This window comes from Tyto alba, unplaced genomic scaffold (assembly GCF_018691265.1).
Source record: "Tyto alba isolate M040663 unplaced genomic scaffold, T.alba_DEE_v4.0 Super-Scaffold_21, whole genome shotgun sequence".
NCBI lineage: Eukaryota > Metazoa > Chordata > Aves > Strigiformes > Tytonidae > Tyto > Tyto alba.
Window position 1 is genome coordinate 22,497,849 of NW_024881295.1, and position 23,655 is coordinate 22,521,503.

The 23,655-nt window shown below is 38.8% G+C and overlaps 1 protein-coding gene across 1 annotated transcript in view; it reads left to right on the forward strand.

Moving 5' to 3' along the window:
- MYBPC1 (myosin binding protein C1) overlaps positions 1 to 23,655 on the forward strand; it is a 79,247-nt gene that overhangs the window by 39,080 nt on the left and 16,512 nt on the right. The window contains 16 exon segments of the mRNA XM_042795338.1: positions 1,326 to 1,382; positions 4,926 to 5,092; positions 7,324 to 7,456; positions 9,101 to 9,225; positions 10,305 to 10,410; positions 10,717 to 10,883; positions 12,428 to 12,590; positions 13,852 to 13,958; positions 15,184 to 15,317; positions 16,450 to 16,606; positions 17,267 to 17,371; positions 18,010 to 18,198; positions 19,622 to 19,760; positions 19,838 to 19,867; positions 19,869 to 19,900; positions 23,289 to 23,357. Coding sequence (XP_042651272.1) covers positions 1,326 to 1,382; positions 4,926 to 5,092; positions 7,324 to 7,456; positions 9,101 to 9,225; positions 10,305 to 10,410; positions 10,717 to 10,883; positions 12,428 to 12,590; positions 13,852 to 13,958; positions 15,184 to 15,317; positions 16,450 to 16,606; positions 17,267 to 17,371; positions 18,010 to 18,198; positions 19,622 to 19,760; positions 19,838 to 19,867; positions 19,869 to 19,900; positions 23,289 to 23,357 — 1,880 coding nt within the window.

Genomic DNA, 23,655 nt, shown 5'->3' on the forward strand with positions numbered 1-23,655 from the left:
AATATATGCCTTTTTAGACATTTTTAAAATTGTATTTTCATTCACTAAAACATTCTACTGCATGTTTCCTGAAAGTTGTCAGCTACAATATGAAAGTTCCTGGTCCCAATCTTGTACTGATTAAAAGCAGAGAGAAAATTCATGCTGATTTCAAGAAGATAGGATCCGGCTTTATGTTATTGTACAGTAAAAAGTGTGTCATAAGGCCATCATTATGGAAAAACTACAAATAATATATTGCAGAGGACATAAGATAAAGCATTGTTTTAAGTTTTGTTACCTTTGTGATAAAACAGTAATTTGAACCAGTATAGATGTCATCTTTATACTTATGGAGAAAATTGTCTAACAAGAGCAGAAATATTCAGAATGAAAACGTCTTACAAACAGAAAATGAATGCAGTCTGTTAATTTACACATAAACGCAAATCTGTGATTCAGAAGTAACTACTTTTATTTAGAGGAATTTGATTTAAAGAGCAAATGCGAAAGATAGTACATTCAAGGTGCACTCCTTTCTTGAGCACATTTTTAAAAAACTGCAATAATTATTCTGCCCAAGAAGATGAGGATATCTGAATATTTGATGATTTTCTAAGTAATACCCTGCATGCAAAATCTGGGATGAAATATTGGCATCAATTGACTTAACATTTGAAGGATTTTGCCCTTTTTACAAATATTAAGGGCAATTCTTTTGTTTATATGTGCTTTGTAATAAGGTATTACTGCTTAAGGTCACATTATAGAAAGAAATGCACCTTCACGGGACTGTGATTCTGTCTGTAAAAATGCACAATGTACTGTTTCTTCTTTTTTTAACTGATTTCTCCCTTCATTTAGAGAAAGGCTAAATCTTAAGTGTAATGCTTTGCAATCAGTATTTGACACAGCCATGCATTGTTAAAAGCACCACCCAGCAATGCAAATCTTTGTTTTACATTCATAGCAGAAGATCAGCACAAGCCCTTTGTTTTTATACATAAACACTATGGAAAGGAAAAACAAAGTTCATTGTGTTGACTAGACTACATTTATTTGTGTTACTGAAATCTAACGCAAGTCTTGGCAAATTTATGTATGCAGTTACAAAAATTTGTCATCAAAGTATAATAGCAAGCAATACAAACCTTTGTGTTATTTTTCACAAGTGCCTAAGGAAACATAATTTGTGTGAAAAAGAATACAGGTTTGTGTTGATTTTATACCATTATTTGTGTGTTTGGACAGTGTTGAGTATATGAGACATGTAGAGCGTTTGCAATGTGTGTTGTCTAAGTCTTTCTGTATTAAACAAAGATTTGATCTTTTTCTATTAATAACAGCGGTGATGGACAAGACGATGCAGGAGAACTTGACTTTAGTGGTCTCCTGAAACGTAGGTGAGAACCAAGTGATGCAGTGAGCAGGTGTGGATTGCAAACCATTAGGTTCGCACACAGAAAGAGTCAGGTGTAGCATTAATAACTTCTTAAGAATTTTCTGACCTTTCACTTTTTTCAATGTTTCTAACTATTGTTCTCATAGTATAATATGCAAATGTTCAGTTAATTGTACGTTTAAGTGTGCAGAAAATAAACCTCAGGTTTGAGTGCACTGGAAAAAGAGTGAGCCACAACATAAAGAGGCCAATAACATTTAGTTCACTTGCTATTTTTTTTGTGTTTGCATGGAGGGCAGAGGGGGACAATTTCCTACACAGGGATGAGCAGTTCAGAAAATTGAGCCTGGTGCAAGAGTTAAAAACTGCAAGAGTTAAATTCACCTCTTTGGATATATCTTAATTTGATTTTATAAACATCCTGACACAAAAAATCATATATCATGATTTCAGACCATAGACATCGGTATTAATTCTTTGTAGCTTTCTGTTTCATTATGTGCACACAAATGTTCAATGGTGTTTTATTCAACTTAAATGCTGTGACAGAGAAAAACTTGGGCACTTATTTCTCTGATTTGACTTGAAAATCTGGCATTGTGGTAGTTATGCCTCTCGCTATTTGTTTAGTCTTTTAACAGGTTAAGACAAGACAATTAAATCATCATTTTTTTAAAATTTATCAAAGAAATTATACATGCCATGAAAATCAATGGCAATTGACCACAGAGAATAGGAGAAGGAACTAGATCCTTTATCTCATCTACCACTTACTCTGAAAGAGGAAAACCCAATATGCAGTATCAATTACATAAAAAGTTCACAATGGGCTTACAAGTTGTGATGGTGAGGATAGTATTTAAGCAACTAAAACAAACAGGAAAGGCTGAAGGTAAAAGGAGACAGTGAAAGAATTACCTGAACCAATTCAAATCCACCAGGTCTTTGTTTTTTTAATCTTCTCATCCCTAATTAGGATCTTCAGTTTGACTTTTTATCATACTAACTCAATTTACCATGACAGTTCTCCTGACTGCCTGTGGGGTGTTTTATTCGCACCATGAGAGTCGCATGTAAGAGGTCTTGGTGTTTTTGTGGAAAGAGAGATGTGATTTAAGAGCCTTTATCCCTTCACTAACAAGTAACTCACATGTTTTAGAAGATAAATACTGTATAGCCATATGAACATAGTATACCTATCGTGTGGTTAATGGGCAAAGCAAACTTTTTTAAACACTGTTATTTAATATTGGTCAGATCAGTTCATCACCTCCTTTCTTCAGGCACTGAAATGCAACCTCATACCTCTGAGCTTAGCTGAGTAAGATTGCTAATTGAACCCCAGTGTGCATATCTATTTTTATGAAGACAAATACACATGTTCATTTAAATTTTTTCGAGAGGCAGTGTTGCAGGTGCATTCCTTCTCTTTTCTGTGGTTATATTACCAAGGAAAGAGCTAGAACTTTTCACCTGTAGTGCATAATACTTGAAACATGTTTTTTAAAAAAACCTAAATGCACAGAATCTATATACTGCCTGTTTTCTAATTTCGTGCTGGTCTTGCAGGAAGACAAACCAGTTCTTATCTCAGTAAGCCACTCTGTAACTGGTTATGCTTCATCAATGCAATGGATCAGTAATGGCACGAAATTCCAAAAGGCATGAGATTTCAAAACCACTCAAACATTTAGGTCCTTTTTTTAAAAAATGTACATCTTTCAATGAAATGCACATTTTCGGGGAAAAGGTCTGAAAGTGATTTTGTGGAGAGGTCAGTCTGCTTAGGAAATACCAGGCATTGTTTGCCCACTACTCACAGCAGAAACTATTGCGGCCTGAGAACAAAGCTGGTTTTCTCTGAGTGTCAAAATTTCTTCTCCAGTTACACAAGAACAACAACAAAAAAAAAAGAGCCTGGAATTAATTATTTCAAGCTGGTTGAAATTCAGGATTCTCTAACTGATCCTCATTCTCAACTACAGCCTGATTTAAAGGGGTACATTATCTCACCTCCCATGGAGTGTACCTCTCCTTAGTACAGACAGCTGCCCTGGGAGAGGAGAATGACACCCCATAACGTGTCTCAGCTTTTATATATGTTTGCAAACTGATCTCAACTTGCCACCGTGCAGAAAAAATCTCACTGAAACACCAGTTTTGGCTGAACACAGTCACCCTCCAGAAAGCATGAGCACAGATAAAAGTAAAAGCAACGAAACATAAAATTATATTCCTGAGACTCTCTGACAATAATTCTAAGATGACAATGTAAGTATTTCAAAGACTCCTCAGTGAGAAGCTTTTTTTTAAAAACAAACAAACAAACAAACAAACAAACAAACAAACACTGGTATATTATGAAAATTAATAAACCTCATGGATTAAACACCAAAGTGGTTTTCCATAGCTCTTCATCCAACCATGCAGAGAATCTTAGGGACCCACAGTGCTATTTCAGTACATGTTAAAGAAAATTCTGTCAGACTTGATAGACCTCAGCTCTAATACTGTCACACTCCAAAGCTCAGGTTTTTTTTTATTTCTCAACTGTTTATTTTCTCATTCTGTTCTCAAAAGTACTGATATCATTAGACCAACTAGATCAAATCAGAACAATCCTGGTCTGATCCTAATGGATTTGCAGGGAAAAATGTCTAGATTTCTGCTCCAACTCCTGTATTGTTCTAGCAGTTCACTTCTTTAAGCTAAGATGTCAATCTCAAAAAATATAATGTTGTTTAGGATGCTTCCATTGTTCTCTCATTTAATGGATGCCATTGTGAAAATAATTATATTTCTCTTTATTGACTGTCTTAGCCTGGAGTTGCAGATAGTAAACATGGTATTGAAACTTCTGTGTAAAGGTGATGCTATTCACACAGGCCTCTGAAAACACTTCCTGCTCTTAAGACTGAGAAAAATATGGAAGCCAACAAATCCATCTTCCAAGCCCAAGCTGGTGTGGAAATCTCCAGTTTCTACCCATATGCCAACTTTAAGTAACTCTGAGAAGCACTGGTGTTACTATAAACAGAACCGTATTCCCTTGGAATTCTTTCATTGGCCACACCTAATAGCAGTTACATGGACTCAGGATTTGAAAGAATTTTTATATAGTTCTGAAATGTACAGATTAGACTCAGATCTCGGTGGTGCCATCATAAATTGTAACTGATTCCACTCCAGATAAAACTGATTTAAGTGGGATTAGCCCATATGCTATTATAGTACTACATTTTCAAACTGTATGTTTGTTTAAAATAATGAAGCAATATAAAAACTCTCATAACTGATTACATCAGAAAAAAAGTAAAATTAAAATTTATATCCAACTTCTGCCTTGAAGAAATGTAAAGTAAGATATAAATGTCTATCTGAGCTATTCCACTCTTACTGAGTGAAACAAAAAAATACGATGGCAGCCTTCAAATTTTGATCAAAACATTTCTAACCTCACCATAGATTCACCTTCACCTTTTTTTTTACGGTGTGATAAAGCCTTGCTAACTCTTCTCCCATAATTTTATTTTGCTACTGCTAGGGAGGTTAAGCCACAAGAGGAAGAACCTGAGGTGGATGTGTGGGAGCTCCTGAAGAATGCCAATCCCAGTGAATATGAGAAGATCGCTTTTCAGTATGGTATCACTGACCTGAGAGGCATGTTAAAGCGTCTGAAGCGCATGCGCAGGGAAGTGAAGAAGAGTGCAGGTACGGATGAGGCAGGACATTCTCAGCTTCGGTAGTTAAACATGAGCGTCCACCTTAAAAACCCAAACTTGCTTCATTTCCATATAAGGGGATTTGCACACTACAACTCAAGCCTTACTGCTGCAAGCAGTTAATCAGAAGGTGGCTTTGGCCCGCTGTGCTTAGTGTAAACATCTTATCCCACTCAGTGCTTACCAAAAGTGTCCCTCCCTGTTGGCCAAGCAGTAGTTCCAACTGGAACAAAGTCCCCCGGCTGTGTGCAAAGGTGTTACCTGATCAAACAGTATGGAAATTAGACCTTGTCTTGGCATTAATATCTTTTGCTCTAAAACAGAGTCACTCCAAACAGATTGTTAGCTCTTTGTAACTTCATTTTGCATTTAACCTGACATTCCTCTGAAATCCTGCCTGCACTAAAAACCCTCCGCCCTGCGCTGGGTGAGGATATTCAGGCCTGGCTTTCCCCATCTGCCCTACTGAGTGGTACGAGTAGTGTAACACATACATAAATAAAAGTATGTGTCTATATGTATGTGTATATAAAATAGAGGTATATGTTGCATAAGACATATACACACACTATCCATTATATTATTGTAGCAGTTGCTTGTTCCTGGAGAGCATTTCAGAACTGGATGCAATATATACACCCAGTGTTCCACTGGTTTCCTGGAGGAGTCCCTTTTGTGTAGGTGAAATCCTCCACAAACGCAGGTGTACTTCAGCTCCCTGATACACCTTCTCTCCTGATCTATTGCCTCACATCGTAACATGTGTTACGTTCCTACACAGTAATTTTTATCTACCTTTTTCATTTGCTGCTATATCTGATTCTGGCCACAGTTGAGAGAGGGAGAAAGGGAGCCGATGGGCTGTGGTTGAGCCACTGGAGCATTTTCTGTATCCAGAGGAGCTCTCTAAGGGTTTGAAGCCCAGGGAAACTCCTCACTTTCCCCCAGGCATCTGGAGCAGGGCTGGAAACTGGGGCAGGAACTGTGGGGCTGGCAGGAAGAGCTGCCCCCTCCCAGGTTGCATCACCTGGAAGTGCCTGACTTGTACTGGGAAAGGGGCAGCTCAGCACCTGGGACCAGTCTGTCTGGTTCTTATCCCCAGTTCCCTGTTGACTAGGATGGAGCTGCCAGCCGTATCGGGATTTTTCAGTGGACAGGGTTTTCCCTACAGGAGGGGCTCTAAATGGTGGGGAAAATGTCTACAGTAGTGAGAGGATGAAAGCAGGGTGCTCTTCCCCTCCCACCACCTTTATCATAAATAGGAAACTTTTACACTGCAACAAAACACAAAAGAAAATCCTTTTCAGATTTAATAACTCTACTTCTGTTTGTTGATATATTCAGTCTCCTGCAATCAGACATATGCATGATATAAACCTTAGCAGAAATTGATTACTTATTTGTGGGCAATTTGTTTGAGGCACCAGTTATTTATTTATTTTTGAGCCACAGATACCTGCTCCCCTCAGTCTAACTTTTATGGCTGGCAGTATCTAAATCTTGAATATCAAACTGTTTTGAAATGCTTGAGTTGCACTCGGCCTTACTTTGTCCAGAACTACTTGGCCTACACTTGCACATCTCAAAGAACTTTTTTGAAAAGCCCCATTAGGATTCACAGGCTGACAAATTTTGCCTGGTTTCAAATATTTTTGCAAATGATTTGCAGCTGTAACACTTATCACAAATGGAACTGCAATGTACAGCTTTCAACCTACGTAAAGAATCAGGAAAGATAATTTGGCTTTTTGACAAACCAATGTGTTTATTCTGATAGTGGGAAGCTCAGTAGGGATTTTGGCTTAAAATTCCCTGTTAATTTGTATGGTGGTGCTAATAGAGAAGTCCTTTGTTACAGGTTAATTGTAAATGATTCCATGACACCAGCTGTATACCATTTTATTCTGACACAGCACGTCTCAGCAAGCTGTCAGAGCTACGTCTACCCAATCCAATTCAGAATACAGTCACACTACAAAGGAATGAAGAGATACTAGCTTGAACTTGGTCAGGATATTCTGAACTGCATAGCTTTGCATTTATTCTATTGTTTCTAGAAAATAAACTGATTCATGTGGACTAGCCTATGAATACAGAGTGATGCATAACATTGTGTGCATGTAGGCTGACAGCTTCAATGAGAGTTATGCAATGTCATTTCAGCATTCATGTTCTTGTTTTCTGATCTTCATTTATTATAAAACTTGGCTTCCACAACAGCTTTTGCCAAAGGTCTTGATCCTGCATATCAGGTGGACAAAGGAGGCAAAGTGAGGTTCATGGTGGAGCTAGCAGATCCAACAGTGGAACTCAAGTGGTATAAAAATGGCCAAGAAATACGACCAAGTGCAAAGTAAGTGGTTTTATTCTATGTAAGCAATAAAATGGGTACACATGTGCTTCCTTGACAAGGGTGTTGCATAGATCTATCTCTTTGCTCAGGTTGCATCAATTTTCTGAATTTCATTATGTGTGAAAAGAATGCGAAAGATGCTGTATTGCTCATGACCCAGAAGAGTCCGCTGTATGCTAAATGTTAATGCAGATTGGCCCCTTTGCCTCAAGAGAAAAGAATTAAAGATCCTCAATAAAACATGGAGCCATTTACTACTCACTAGTTTTTGAAAAATCAGGAAGCACCGTGAGTAAATAGATCACTTGCCCTCAGCCCTATGTCCGAAGGAGGTCAGAATCTTTCTACAGTAATTGGGTGCTGAGAGCAGAGATGTTTAACATTGCATACTTACCCACCAGGCTCATAAACCACCTGAGAAAAGGGGAGCATTGTTTCTCTCACCTTCCACTACCCAGTTAATGCTCACTGAAGTCAACAACCTGCATTAGCTCAAAGTGACTTCAGTCATGTGCAACAGGTCCAGTGTAGCCAAGCTTCTTTGTCATCTGTGTCCCCTGCATGTTGGTTTACTCTCTGGCTGGGTCTAGAAGAAGGAGCTTTTCAGGTGCAGACCCTTGAGTTCAGGAAGAGCAATGGCTGGAAGTTGAGCCCAGTCCCTAATCTGGGAACAATCCACTCTTAACAACCCGATGCAGAAAATCCCATTCCACAGTCAGACACAGCTAGGAATGATAATGTGCAACCAATAATGCACAACAATGTCACATTCCTCAAATGTTTCTCGGCAGCACAAAGTCCTAGCAACTTTCTCCTCTGACTCTGTGAAAAAACAGTAATTAGCAAAAGCCCTCTTACAGGAAAGGGCAGATTTCCTTCATTCTGTTGCTGCACAAGTCAATGAAGGATTTCAATTAATATTTATATTTGACAAAAAAAGCATAATAAAGAGGGTACCTTGTCTTCATCCCCTATATCTGCCATGAGCCGTTCAGAACTGGTTTGCAGGCAGCTATATGGATCCCTCTCCAGTAGAAGGACTTGTATCGAATGCTCCGGTGCATTTCTTCCATGCTGCTGAAGCAGCTGTCAGATGCTAATGAGCTTTGGTCATTACAAACCTGGAGCAGATCTAAACTGGTGACATAAAGGTGAAAGGCTCCATATCCCATTACCACAACCCCATATCCCATTACTGATCTCTTGTGCCATCTGGCCTACCAATAATATTAACTTCTTAACTTCGGCTATTATTATACTTCACAAAAATGTTAAGAGTGTTGGAATGAGGATGGTGTCCTGTTACTGGTTATTTTCATCTTTACTCATCTAGAGTTTCAGAATCCATTTTATTTGACATCCTTCAGACTCTTCTAATTTTTTTTTATTTTTTCGTATCTCTAAAACCTGGGATTTTGAAACAAGCCAGAAGATGCTCGTTACCACTCTACACCATAGGTCTTTTTGCCAGAAGTCTATGACAGTTCTATTGAAGCAAGGAAATTTCTTCCCAGGACAATTTTTCCAGTTCCATGTAAAACCCAGGATTTTCACCTCTAATAATCCCTAAAGCACTTGCTACGTAAAACAAAAGGAGTCCAACAGTTTTGCTAATGTACCTTTACTGCATTCCTATTCAAACAGATACATTTTTGAGCACAAAGGTAACCAGCGAATTTTATTCATCAATAATTGTTCAATGACAGACGATGCTCGCTATTACGTAACAGCTGGTGATGAGAAATGCTCCACAGAACTGTTTGTGAGAGGTAACTACATAAGCTTCCTCCTATTTCACCTTCTGTAAATTGCTGTGGTTTCTTTGGCCGCAACAGAAATTAACAGGGAGGATCTGGTTCAGTATATTTTTGTATTCGTATTAGCAGCCCAGGATCACTCTGTATTTCCATGATTCCTGACCATTTTTCTCCTCGCCCTGTATTTAGTAATTTAGTGAAAACCCTGAAATGGAGATATAGTTGGTTTCATGCTGTGCATTGGGATCTAGTGGGGCTGTGGTCCCCTTCAGAGTTTTAAAGCCATTTTGGAGACTTGTTTGTCACAGCGTTGGCTTTGCCTAACGCCACGGTCGGGTACCCGATGACCCTGATACTCGTGGTCCAACTGATCTGTTTCAAGTACCCTCAGATCAGGCTTTCTATCAGTTAGTTTTTCATTCCATCTGCAAAGATTTAAGGGAAGACTCTATCAAAAGCAATGAATGGGTGACCCTTTTTACTCCCACAGTGCTTATAGTCTTATGGATGATATTCATGGCATTACTCACACATGCAAAACAAAACAAACAGAAAAGCAAAGCTTACAGTGAGAGGAAAAAAAAATCAAATATTTCAGAAAGCTATTTAAAACAGTGGAACCTATTGACCCTATAAATATCATAGGATAACTGTTGTAAAATCTCCTGCTATTAAACTTGAGTTTTGACAGTGGGAATGGGTTAAACCAATAAGGGCACCATGTTATGTCATCAGGCCATCTTAGTGTACATAACGGGCTACAGGACCTAATGCAAACACAGCTTTACGAGAGGGACGTGGGAGGTAAGAGGGGAATGTCAGCTTCTCATGTTGACCTGACTAGACAAACTGGCAATAAAACAGAATGAAAGGCAGGTATTAACCTGAACAAATGTTATTTTTTTATTTAGCACATTTCCTACTAGCATGTTATTAAGCAATGACTTTTCCGATTTAAGGCAGAAAAAACTGCACTGAGACTGATATTAGAATTTTAAAGTAATATTGTCTTCTGTAGCATGATTTTTGAAAACCTCTTTCACTTAGTTTTCTCTCTCAGATGGTAAATGTGTAATTTTCTCTTTCCAAAGATCCTCCAATTTTGGTGACCAAAGGCCTGGAGGATACCAACACTTATGTTGGTGAACGAGTAGAACTGAGCTGTGAAGTGTCTGAGGATGATGCAAATGTGAAATGGTAAGCCACACTTTGAACAGATACTATTTTCCTTGAGACTAAAACCCAGAACATTTTAATTTTAGCAAAACCATGGACAGCTTTTTCTATAGCAGTAAACCTGAAAATTGTTATTAAAATCTCAAGAAAACATTATTCAAAAATGTAGCAACAGCAAAGATATCCTTACACATTCACTGATGAGTCTGTTTAAACTTTTCTTGTGCCCTAAGTCTTACAAAGTCTTCTCTGGAAGTTTCAGACTATGGGAGTTTTATTTGCACAGAACTTCTATTGAAAAAATAATCATTCTTTGTTTCCCATTAGGTTTAGGAATGGTGTGGAACTTACCAATGAAGCTAAATCTCGGTATCGAATCAAGGTTGAGGGTAAAAAACACACTTTGATCATAGAGGAAGCTGCAAAAAATGACAGTGGAACTTACTCAGTAATGACAACTGGAGGCCAGTCAGAAGCCAAGCTTTCAGTTGACTGTAAGTATCATCCATCTTGATCTTGAATTCATATGATGGCACAGTTTACTATCTTACAGAAATAAATAACTTGCTTGCCTTTTCCTGGGGGTTTAAAGGGACACTTAACTTCCACACCAATTTCCTTGCTGCAAATCTCCAGAACAGTGACCTTCCCCTAGACACCGTTTGCAGTAACAGACAATGAACTAGTCCTGCGTGAGTACTTTCTGTTGCTCTGTTTAGATGGAGAACAAAGCTGTCCATCCGAAGATATAATAGGTCAACAAAGTGAAACTTTCAAGGGAAGTATCTGCTTTTCTTCAATCCTTTCAGGTTTTCACAGGAAAGCCAAACCAAGGCTTTTTAGCTAAAATCAGAAAAAAAAAAAAAAAAAAAAAGTATGATGGAAAAAATAAGCAGTTCTATAACTAGGCATACTGTTAACAGGCATCAGGGTCACTTGACCTGAACTCACAGGCACAAGCACATGACTATGTAGCTCCCTCAGTATATGTTTGTGCAGTATTGTGCCCAGTATTGTATGCGTTTTTTAGCAAAATGTACATGCCCATCCTCTAAAGTTATCATACATTATGTGTAAACATACACTGTTTTGTAATACTCATACTTCTTTTGACTATTTTCTACAAATTGGCATCCTAAGCATAACCAATTAATTCATGCTCTTCTGTTATCAAGTTGAAAATTATCCTCCATGGCTGAGCTCCGTCGTCTTTGCTTTCGTGAAACTTCTGAGGATTTTCCAACTGGTTTTCTATAAAACACTGCCTTTCTCACTGCTCTGTTTCCTATGTCAGATTATGGTCAGGGATATTTGCTGCATGCAGGTGGTACTGTGTGTTCAGCCTGGACCCTCATCTACAGCATCGAATCTTCCAGAAAGTGGAAATGAGCTGAGGCACCAGTTCTCAGGCTAAAGTTTTACAAAAGCTAGTAATATCTGTGGGTATTCATAGAGTGAGTTAAGGCAATATAGCAACCATGGGAACCAGTAGTGTATTAAGTTAAGCTTACTGTGCAGTCAGCCTTTGCCAGCAGCCTGACAGAACAGGTTGAGCTGAAGTATAGTCCCACTTGTGATTAAATACCTTGGTAAGTCTCCAAATTATCTTGGATCAGCTGGGAGAGCTATGAGATCACAGGAAGGGTGGGTTGTAATCCCTTCTAGTGCACAGGATTCGGGACACAAGCCTTTCACTTCTTGAAATTTCTTACTGGACTCTGGGGGATAGAAATACTCTACCTCCAGCATCCAAACACCAGAAAGGTGGCAGCATCCAGATTATGCTTCTGAGCTTAGTTCTTCTACTGACAGCATCCATGGAGTTTCCCCAGTCGTGGCATGGGTATTTTCAGTCACCTTTTCTAAGGCATCAGACCACATGTAGCTTACCCGTACTGGTATTTCTACATGAGAACTGTATTATCGGAGGCATTTTTCTGATCTGAAGACTACTGTGATGGCTAGTGGCAGCTCCGTGACAAAACCATGAGCTATTGGTTGATATTAACATTAATGTCTCTGCCTCTGTTTTCCTAAGTGAGACCACTGAAGATATCACTTGCACTACAAGACCAGACTGTGAGGCTTGGACAGGAAATTCACCTGAAGTGTGAGATATCTGAGAATGTGGAAGGAAAATGGTACAAAAATGGGCAATTGGTCGAAGCTAGTGACCGTGTAAAGCTTTATCACAAAGGAAGGTAAGCCTGTTGTGTATTGACTTGACTTTGATGGAATGACACTGTAGCAATGTGCCAATATGTGGGTTACTTCACTGAAAATTACCTGGTAACCAGACCTAACCTCTGTCCTTCAAACATATTTATTTTTATCATCCTAAAAGCCTCCTTGTCCCCTTTCATCTTGTGCCTTTTGGCTATGGAGGACAATATTCAAATCCTTGATTCATCTAAATTCAAGCTATTAATTTTTCTTGACATTGCTGTTGCTGTTACTATGGGATGTTAAGTAGTAAAGTAATTATTAGACATTATCAAAAATATATAGCTTTTAAATGTCTGTTTTCCTGATAGCTTCCATTCATGTCAACTCAGACCACGTAACTCTGCCCATGCAAAGTATGTGGAGATATCAGGTCCCTTTGCACTTATAATCTGTCCTTTTTCATGGAAAGTTTGTCAGTTAAAAAACAAAACAAAACAAAAACAAAAAACAGGTCCTATCTTTAACTACATCCCCTTCACTTCAGCTTAGCAGACTGTTCATACAGTTGAGAAATGCACTTGTGAAGATGCTCTTAAACGGGCTATGAAAATGTTTGCATTGACTCCATAATGCTCGTTAAGTTGCAGTAAAAGACAAGAACCCGCTGTGCAATGACCTCTTGGATTGACATAAGGTGAAGGTGCTCCCTATAATCCATGTAGGTCCACAGGGTGAGGTGAGGGAAAGGGGAGCAGGATGGGCACAGAGGTGAGTCCTACCTTGAACAAAGCTTAGCCAAAGCAGGTCATAGGAGAGCAAAAATATCATACTGGAAGACACAGTTAGATAGTAAGAGCAGCATATGCTTTGCTCACCCATTTCTATATTCTGGCAAACAAATAGTAGATTGGATCCTGTCACAAAGATGGTCTAACAAAAGTCAGATTATTCCCACAATGGGATCACCTTAAGATTTCTTCTTGAGCAATCAAACTGCCATCTAATGGCAGCAGCACAGAATCTGTGTCAAAGAGATTACACTCCTGTATTTTTCTACTTCTGTGCTCAAACAATGTTAGAATTGGTTACACTATTTGGTGTTAGTCTCAATAACATTTTGAACAAATCATACAGTATTTTAATCAGCTAAAATACCATTAAGCAGCCAGCAAGGATTTTTAGTCAGTAATTTTACATACTTGCACAGATCTCCTAAACCTTTGACAGATTTTTCCTTTTAGCTTCAAGCAGTCTTCAAAAATAAGTTACACTGATTTCTTTTTAATTTTTTTACAGAATCCACAGATTCGTTATAGCAAGCGCTGCTGTTGATGATGAGGGTGAATATATGTTTGTACCAGATGCCTACAATATTAATATTCCATGCAAAGTACATGTTGTGGGTAAGTATATGACACAATGACTTACATATAACATCTTTCTTTGACCTTTGCAAATTCAAAGCAGTGTGAAATACCCTTGATTACAAACTGTTCCTTCTGAGCAGGCATCTGCCAGAGAAAACAGACCTGCTGTTTTGGCAACATGCAAGTGAACGTGTCAGAGAGTGCTTTGCCTGTGCTCAGGATCTGCTCATACTTTACAAGCCTGGGAGAGCTCCCAGGAAAGGCTTCTTGATGTTGAATTCCTAAACCTAAATGACTATTAAGGGTTTTTGTAAAACACCCATTGCTATCCTCTTTTCAGGTATAGTGTTGTCTTTGAAGAACTGGCTTACTGGCATTGCAAAGCGTGACTTAGTTTGATAAAAGATTAGTAGAACAGGTACATATTTACCTATTCCCTAAATACATTAAATGGTATCTAGAGAGCAATATGTTTCTGGTCAGCTTTTATTCACTCAGCAAAACAGAAGACTTGTTAATTATCCTGGTCCTTCAAATAAAACCAAAACAAGGCATTGACTCTTCCCACAAAAATGCCTCACTGGCAACCAGCAACTTGGAAGTCAAAAGGAGAGAAATATAAATGACCAAAGTTTTTGAAATTATGTTCTGTAATTGAAGCTGAAAGAAGTAGGATATCTGTGTTAGAATAAGTATTGGCAAGGTTTAGGAAAAATGAAGAGGGGAGGGGTATGCTCACTGGTATAACTTTCAACACATCAGAAAAAATTGTAAGAGGATATTCATCAGTTGCTCTCCATACACATGGGGTGCAATAAAAGTGACCATTTCATTTTCAGAAAAAGGATTTGAGTTAAGAAAACTTTTAAACTATAAGAACAGTGATGTCTGAAACACAGTAAAAGGTGTTATAGAAAGCCTAAATTCTCAAGAGCCACTTACAGGATAACTATCTCAGAAGCCTCCTGAATACACAGAATTCTGCCTCAGGAAGATAGATTTTTTTTTTTTTTTAATGGTCCTACTATTCCAAAATTTCTATGGTGCCATGATTTATTTTTCATCAGACAACTATTTTCCTAAAAAGAAAAAAAGAAATTTTCTTCACAAATTTTCTTCCAAACAAAAAATCATTTGACTAAAAATACCAACAAAATACAAAACATAGAGCATGTTTCTCTATGTTGCAGACTTGTGCCAGGTCACTGAACTCTCAGAGTGGCAGGCACATGGCAAATTTGGACAATCTCTCCTTTTTCAGATCCTCCTAAACTCCACCTGGATGGTCTTGGGGAAGGTAACACTGTGACAGTAGTGGCAGGAAGCAAACTACGACTTGAGATCCCCATCACTGGCGAGCCAACTCCAAAAGTCATGTGGAGTAAAGGGGACAAGGTACATTGTCATTATACATGTTTCTTCAGCTTACCAAGCGGCCTTTTCCTTCAAAAAAATGACCTTTAGCCTTGTGAAGACATTGATTTTAATGGCAGAAAATAAGGAGATGCATTTTATCTAAAAAACTCTCCTCACTCAAAAATGAAGAGTAGAATGGATAAATATTATTTAGTATCTTTTGGGTATTTTTGAGGAAAGGCTGAAGCTAATGAAGGAAAAAAATATGGATTTGCTATAAATAAACTGTAAAGGAGAGGGATGTATGAGATAAAGAAGAAAACCAGTGAAAATCTACCAACTGGCTACTTCTTCTGTACATACTGCCCGGAATGGCTGCCAGGTTTTGACAGGAAGCTATGGTATGGTTTGGTTTTGGAAAATGAATGATAAATTCTGATGGAGTGTCAAGTCTCGAATGAAACAATAGGCTGGGCAATTAGTGGCTTGCATCTGGTGTCTTCATGCAACATTTTGCACAGCTCAAGCCCTAGCTGTGTAATAACAAAAAGCCACTTTTCACATTTAAATTTTCATTGTGGTACGTGGAAGCTGGAACATATTATTACTGGATTTGTCAGACCTGTTTACTAATAGTCTGACTACTGTTTTTCAAATATTAATTATGGCATCACCACTGTGGACTTGTCCAAATAGGGAATTATTCTAGGAGAGCTCTTACTCGAAAGTATGTGCCAGCATTTGAAATCTGTGAGGACAAACTACTGGCTATTACAATCACTCTGACCTTTAAACTGAACAAATTACATTTCAGTCTGACTTTTGAGAGAATCCACTACTCTCAATCAAATTAATGACCGGTAATATTGACAACAGCATGTTCTTGCTCAAAGGACAAGTAAGCCTTGTGCCTCTTCCTTAGAGATGCAATGGCTGAACTGAGTACTAAACAGTTACCGTATTTTGAAGTTATTTATTTGCCCCTCATTTATTTTGTCATTTTTGTGATCATTAGGTGACTGAAATTCTGAGCTTTAGAGTGTTTTTTCTTACAGTTGCTTTAGTATTCTTGCTGAAGTGTCCTGTACTGCATTTGGATTTTGATCTTTGAGCATTTTGATTCTCAAATCCAGAAAATATGACTTTTCCCTCTGCTTACTTTGATTCCTAGTGGATCACAGACAGTGGAAGAATACGGGCAGAAACCTATCCAGACAGCAGCTGTCTGGTCATTGATGCAGCTGAGAGGGAAGATTCAGGTCCTTTCAGAATAGCATTAAAGAATGAGGCCGGAGAGGATACAGCTCTAATCAACATTAAAGTGGTTGGTAAGTCATGTGGAACAGTGCGTATGAACCGTGTCTTATGACAGCCCTTTTCAATAAATGGTCATTGAAGAACCCTACTCTTCTGCACCCCAACAAGGGAAAAATTCTTCTTCCTCTATCTGAAGGGTCTCCTCTGTAGATGCTGTCCTCCCTAGCTATCAAATTGTTGTAGATTCTCAGAAAAATTCCATTTCCCTGTTTGCCCCCATTTTCAAATGTGGAATTGAGGTGCAAGGATATTGAAGTCCAGTGTTACTGAAGGACACAGGGGCTTAGCAAGGGATTTAAGTAGGAGTTAATTATTACCCCACTGCCACCTCACACTGCAGGGGACAAACTTGTGCAATTGCCTGCAGCTGCCCTTAACACTCTCCGTTCTCCCTTCTCCATGTGGTTGTGGCCTCTGTCTTACCACATGGCCTCAAGTGCCTCTCAAGTGTCTTGACTGTGCTGAAGGGCTTGGCATTTATCCCCCCCAACCACCTGCCAACATCCACAAAGACCTCCTTTCTCTCTGTCTCCTCATGAGGAACTTCTGTTGCACTTCAAAAACTATTCAGATGTATTTCTTATTTGACATTTTTTATTTCTACCTATGCAAAACCAAGAAAGTTTTGTTTTGTTTTGCTTTTTAAATAATATTTATTTTGTTTACAACAGATGTTCCTGATCCTCCTCAGGCACCAAATGTGACTGAGGTAGGTGAAGACTGGTGTGTTATGACCTGGGAACCTCCAGCAAATGATGGTGGATCACCCATCTTAGGTACATACTTTTTTTTTTGGTGATGCTCTAATATAGAGAAAAGAAAAAAAAAAAAAAAAAAAAAAAGTAATCGACACCATCGGATCAGAGTTTAGCTCAGGCTCTGGAGAGATTTGAGTATCTAGTTGCAAGAATGTTTTATTCGATCTTTGACTTTATCGGATACCTGTTTTCCTGATTCTTTGAGATTTGTCATTTTGTACATTGTCACATTATCAGCCCCCTCTGCTTGAAAGACAACCTCTTACAATACCAAACTCTGAACAGTTAGCCTGTTTGAATGTTAGGAGGAATTTCATAAACAATTTACTGAGTAAACTGGAATATCTTCCAACTCACTGAACCAAGAGGAAAGTCAGAGGGGCCCAGAGGCCAGCAGAATCAGACCCTTTTCACTCTGAACTAAATACAACGGTATCGGAAAAAAAACCTCATACATGGGCGTGAAAGCCAAACAGGTGACTACCAGATAGCTTGCAATTGGAAAAATTTAACAATAACCCCTGAACCACACTGAGGCTAGAAGGGGATATTGAGGTGTGCCCAGAAAAAACATCACTGAGCAGTCAAAAAATTGACCCCTCACTATTGAGCTTTATGCCACCACTTATTACAACAAAATTTTGTTTGGTCAATAGGATATTTCATTGAAAGGAAAAAGAAACAAAGCTCCAGGTGGATGAGGTTGAATTTTGAACTGTGCAAAGAAACAACTTTTGAGCCAAAGAAGATGATTGAAGGTGTTGCTTATGAGGTCCGTGTGTTTGCTGTTAATGCGATAGGCATTTCCAAACCAAGTATGCCTTCAAAGTCTTTTGTTCCTTTAGGTAAGTAATCAAGAGTATAGAGATAAGTATGCATTCAGAAAATTATCATTAATATATTATTACAGTCATTTAATTACATAACTGTAGTTGTGTGACTCGTGTTGCTCAGGACCTGTCTTTATTAGGTGCTACGTAAACAATCTGTGTCTACCCCTAAAGGATTTGTAGTCTTTTATCAGCAAGAAACAAGGACATAAAGATGCAAAAATGGTGCATTACAATAAACAGTGACATGCTACGGGTGAGCCTGATACGGTCAATACTATCATCAGTATGTTTTAAGGACCAGAACTAATAGTTCCACATTTTTGTCTATCACTGGTACCTCCTGAGTCAATAGAGTCAAACTGTTTCCAGTCAAGATGACAATTTAGAGAACTGTTAAAGATGATGGATTAAAGCCTTGGTTGTTTCATATGTCTCTCTCCTGCTATACATTCAGTCAGTCACTGGCTTTTGGCCAAAATGGTCAGGAAAAGTGGCCAGAAGTCTAAAGATCACTATTTTCAGGCTACACTGTATGAAAATAAGACTTTCTTTCATGTTTCACTACTTACACTTTGCTGTTATATAGTAGATTGCCATTTTAAAATGTACAAGTACTCACAAATAATCTATATATTTCAATTTAAAAAAAAAATCACAGGTATACGATCTATCATAAAAGTAGAAATCTATGGAAAAAATTAAGTGAATGAGTCCACTATTGTAATAACTCATATGACAATTGTCTCTAATTTCACTCTATGCCTCATGGATCCCCATTAGCAGTCATAGGGTCTTTTTTCCCAGAAAGTGATCACATATTTTCAATATTCTTTTGCAGAAAATCCAGATTAGGCTAGGTCACATTTTATACTTTTCTACGTGTTACCTTATTGCTTTATATTAATGTAACAGATAGACGGCCTTGCCATTCACCTGGTGACAGACTAATCTGGTGACCTTTTCATATAAAGAAACAGATTTTCAACCTGTTGTGACAACCACAAGTCCCTATAAAAGAAAGGTGTCTTGTTCTGTAGTCCAGCAAAGGTTTCCACCTTGCTCAGCACCACCCGCAGAGGATGAGGAAGAGGGTGGCTGTTTCTGCTACAGCATGTTCTCTTGCTAGAAAATACCTGCGGTTGTAGAATACGTTACTTGCAACTTCTCTGTTCTACCTTCCACCTCTCTTCGTCCTCCTCACTCCTCGTCAGGACTTTAATTCTGGGTTAAGATGTGAGCAGATTTGGGATGAGGTACCTGCTTCTCCTCGTTTGATCCTAATTGGGAAAGACGTGCCAGGGGCGCTTGGAAATGCCTGGGCATCAGGATTTAGCCTGTCGCCTGTTATGCTAAATTAGTGGAATACGCACCATAAATGTAAACCTTTGATTGTAACACAGTTTTCTGCCTTCTCCCCGCTGTCTGCTTGCTTCAGCTGTTACCAGTCCACCCACTCTCCTGGCAGTGGATGGAGTGACCGATACCTCCGTTACGATGAAGTGGAGGCCACCAGACCACATCGGCGCGGCAGGCTTAGACGGCTATGTTGTAGAGTACTGCTTCGAAGGAAGTAAGTGACAACGACTGTGGTATGTTACTCATGGTGAAAGTAGGTGAGACATTCTCCATTTTTTTCCTCTGTGGGTATCAGGTGCTCTCACTTTAAGGCAGAGACTATTCAGTCAGCAGCAGGGTTTTGTTCAGGATTCCTTTGGTTTGTATTCCAGATCCCACCCATTGGTTGTAGTTCAACCCATTTTACATTTGATCTGAAATCTACATCAAATGCCATATCATGTGTTGTAGTGTACCACGTACCATGTTAACTGCTATCCTCTTTTTTGAGCTAAATGAAGAGTCAATTCAGTAAAGAGTGGATGAATGAATAAGAAATAATGAACGGCTGTAAGTGTGGTCCAAAATATGTGCAGGTCAATTGCATTTTAGGGACAGGAGGTCCTCAGCGTGGTAATCCCTATCTTGACACACTACTAATTGGCTACTTCAAGTGCCAGTTCCCAATACTGAGGACAGAGAGCCTCTCCAATAGCTGGCCATAGAAGTTATCTAGGCATGCAAAGTTCATGTCTGGATATTGAATTTCTCCAATGTTTCAGTGTAGTTAGATACAGGATCTTTAGCTGTGTCCATCTAAGACATGAATCTACACAGAACTGAAGGAAAAAGATAAAGATGTAAGAGTCTGAATAAATTTATGAGAGTAAGAATAACAAGGAATAGGGAAATATAATTTATATTTTGCAACTAAGAGTCTGTGGTGATCAAGCAGCAGAAACAGTATTTTCCAGCAGATTTTCTTCTGAACTGTCATCAAATGAAGTCTATTTTCAAAAAGTGATATCCACCAACACCTGGGTAAGTATCAATTAGCCTGGAGTAGTATATGCAATACTCAGCCTCTGTGGGCAAAGGCGAACCAGTGGAACTGCAGCAGTGTTGAGTATTTCAGCGAATGGGACAAGGTAATCTCCCGCTCCGCTAGCTGCTGCTCCTAACTGTGCTGCAAAACAGCTGATGAGGTGGACACCTTTTTTCATAAAGGCATTTATTTCAATGAAAGCTTTTCATGAATGCAGTCCGCAGCCTGGGGACAAGAGGTAGAGGACAGAGGTTGTGATTCACACTGTCACGTGTTTCAGATTCAGATAACCCAGGAAAACAGTAGCGCACAAAAGTGGTCAGATACCACGGGAGCAGAGTGCCCTCGGCTCTCACGCGGGACAGTGGGAGAGGGAGTGAAGAACCACCACTGGCTTTTCTCAGGAGCACTCAGCATCTTGTAGTGTTGAGCTGAGTATCTGTAAGGAGCAGGAACAGACTGCAAGCAGCTCGGAGGTCTGGAGAAGATTACCTGAAGGCAGGCACAGCTGGAATGGTAGGAAGGGTTTTCTTTGTATGTTGGGAGGGAGCTGCGGGAACAGCTCAGAAGGAGCAAGCATGCGGGCTGACATCCAGGTGCCGCATTCCTACGAGGTTTCCATCGCAGAGGCAAGGAGTGTGGGAATATACAGGGGACGGTCAGCGAGAGGACTTCAGTGTTTGCTGTACCCTGGGCTCTGTTCGGCATCGGTAGGGTGGTGGGGGAAAAGTTAAAAACTCCTTGACATTACAGCATGTGATATCCAAATTAAGCGACAAAAGAGGATGAGAAATATATATATTAGTGCAAACTATGGTTTTCAGAGAAATATTCCAAATCTATCTTTTACGGACTATTAGACAGAACATCGTTGCATACTTGTTGAAAGGAACAAATTCTTTACTTTTTTTTTTTTTTCAGATAGGTTTAAAACATATGAAGATACAACAAAATGGCAGCCAAGTCTGTCATTTTATTGTTACCCACCTCAGTTAAAATACAATGGGTACAATGTATTTTACGTAGCTTTCAGAGTGTTTATGTATATCTATATATGTCTCCTATATATGCATATACATCTATATATACACAATTGACATTGTTTATGTATATATGTTATGAAAATGGTTAGGAAGAAGCAAGCTGAGTAGAAAATGCCAATTTAAAATATGTGTTATTGGAATATACATCTTTTTCTCTGTGGTCAGTGCTTTTTTTCTTTCTTGCAATATCACAGTGCCTCCTTTTCTCAGTCCTTTCAGTGCCTGTTCTGCCTCAAACTAATTTCTTCTATAATGTTTAATAACTCTTTTTAATTTCAAGGTACTTTTTATGACTGTCTATATTCATTCTGATGTTCTTTTCTCTTAGTTATCTGTTTGTAAACTTATTTGTCTTCATCTTCTCTATTCTTTCTCGTTGTCACTGAAGTAGTTTTAAAGAGGGCTTTTTTGAGTTTTCCTTATCATAGCAATCATTAAGAGAAATCACAAGCTGAAAATTGAAAGACAAGAAAAAAAAAAAAATATATATATATACACGTCTCATTCTAATTTAGAAGAATCATGTACCATGAGCACTGGTTTGCCTTCATGAATATTGATATTTCCCTTTAGTCTGAACCTCATAATTTGATCAGCATGGTGGACTCTTGGACTTCTTAACTATGGTAGCACCTTTGACAGCTCGCTGTGTGTATTACTGCACTGGAGTCTCATCATGGGTGTCTGGATCTGACATCACACGGGTGTGAATAATGTGAATATAGAACTCCCCAGGGGTAGTTTACTACATCCAACTTGAACCTCTTGCTGTGGTGATGTGGACAAATCTTGTCGACACTGGAAAAGTCAGTTCCTAGTAATGTATGCTTCCAACTGGTTCTTGTGTGACATTTCAAAGGGTAATCTGATGAGCTTGGTGCTAGTTTTCCCTAGGACACTATGCTTATCTGCCTTTGAAGGGCCATTGTCCCTGCAGATGATCTGTTTTCACAGCTAGTAAATAAGCACTTCAGAGAGTCTCTGTTGGCTGAGATCTTTGCCAGTGTACCCATCCAGGACCACGCACAGATACTAGAATAGTATTTTTATTAACCTGAAAATAGCCAAGTCCAGGATTCCAGGAAATCCAGGGTAGTAATAGCTTTGTCCAGGAAACAGGCCTTAGTGATTACATCATTTCTGTCATCATCCACAGTTTTGGCCTTCTTTAATTTTCTTTCTGTGTTGCCTTCAGCTAAACGTGTTCTCTTCCTCTGTTTCCCCAAATTTTTTTTTAAGACTTCTCTTTTTCTGTCTCTATTACTCAGAATTCTTCTCTGAATTTCTTCCCTCTTCTATGATGTGTTTTCTTCTCCTCCTACACTTTCTCCCATCATCATTTTGTTTCATTTATCTCTTCCAAATGTTCCTTTTGTCTCTTCCTTTTCATCTTTCCAGGGCTGTGATCAGGCCCAAAGAAAAAAAAAAAAAAAACAAAACAAAAACTTATATCCTTCTCTTCCTTTATCTGTTACCTTTCCTGTGAGCATCACGCATAACCGTTCTTTGATCTAGATGTCCTCTTCCTATCTCTTTCCTCCCTGAAGTCTCCATAAATATGGGTCCTCTAAACCTTTAAAGCCCAGCATCTATCTTTGCATACTTACTAACAGGAATTGCTAACCACTGACAAAATGCTCCATCTGTGTGAAAGTGGGTGTCTCTGATTAATTTTAAAGATGGATTCTCACAAGGTATATCGACAGATCTGTCTGAGGAATTGGTGGAGCCACCTTTTAACCTGGAAGGTACAGTATTCAACAAAGGACATAAATCTTCTTTAATAAAACTCTCTTGATAAAAGTAAAGATAAATTTCTGAGAATGAATTTTAGGGGCAACAGTCTACAGAATTTGCTGTAGTACATCTATAAGGGGAGGGAGAGGTGCTTGGGAAACAGTCATTGATTGCAATCCTCTTCTGCTAGAAGCCGAAAGAAGCAACTTGAAGGAGAATTTAATTCCTAAAAGTAAGATGCACAGTTTTGAAAATGTACCACATTACTGCACTCTAAATCTGCAGGGCTCTCTAGTTCGTAATAGTTCT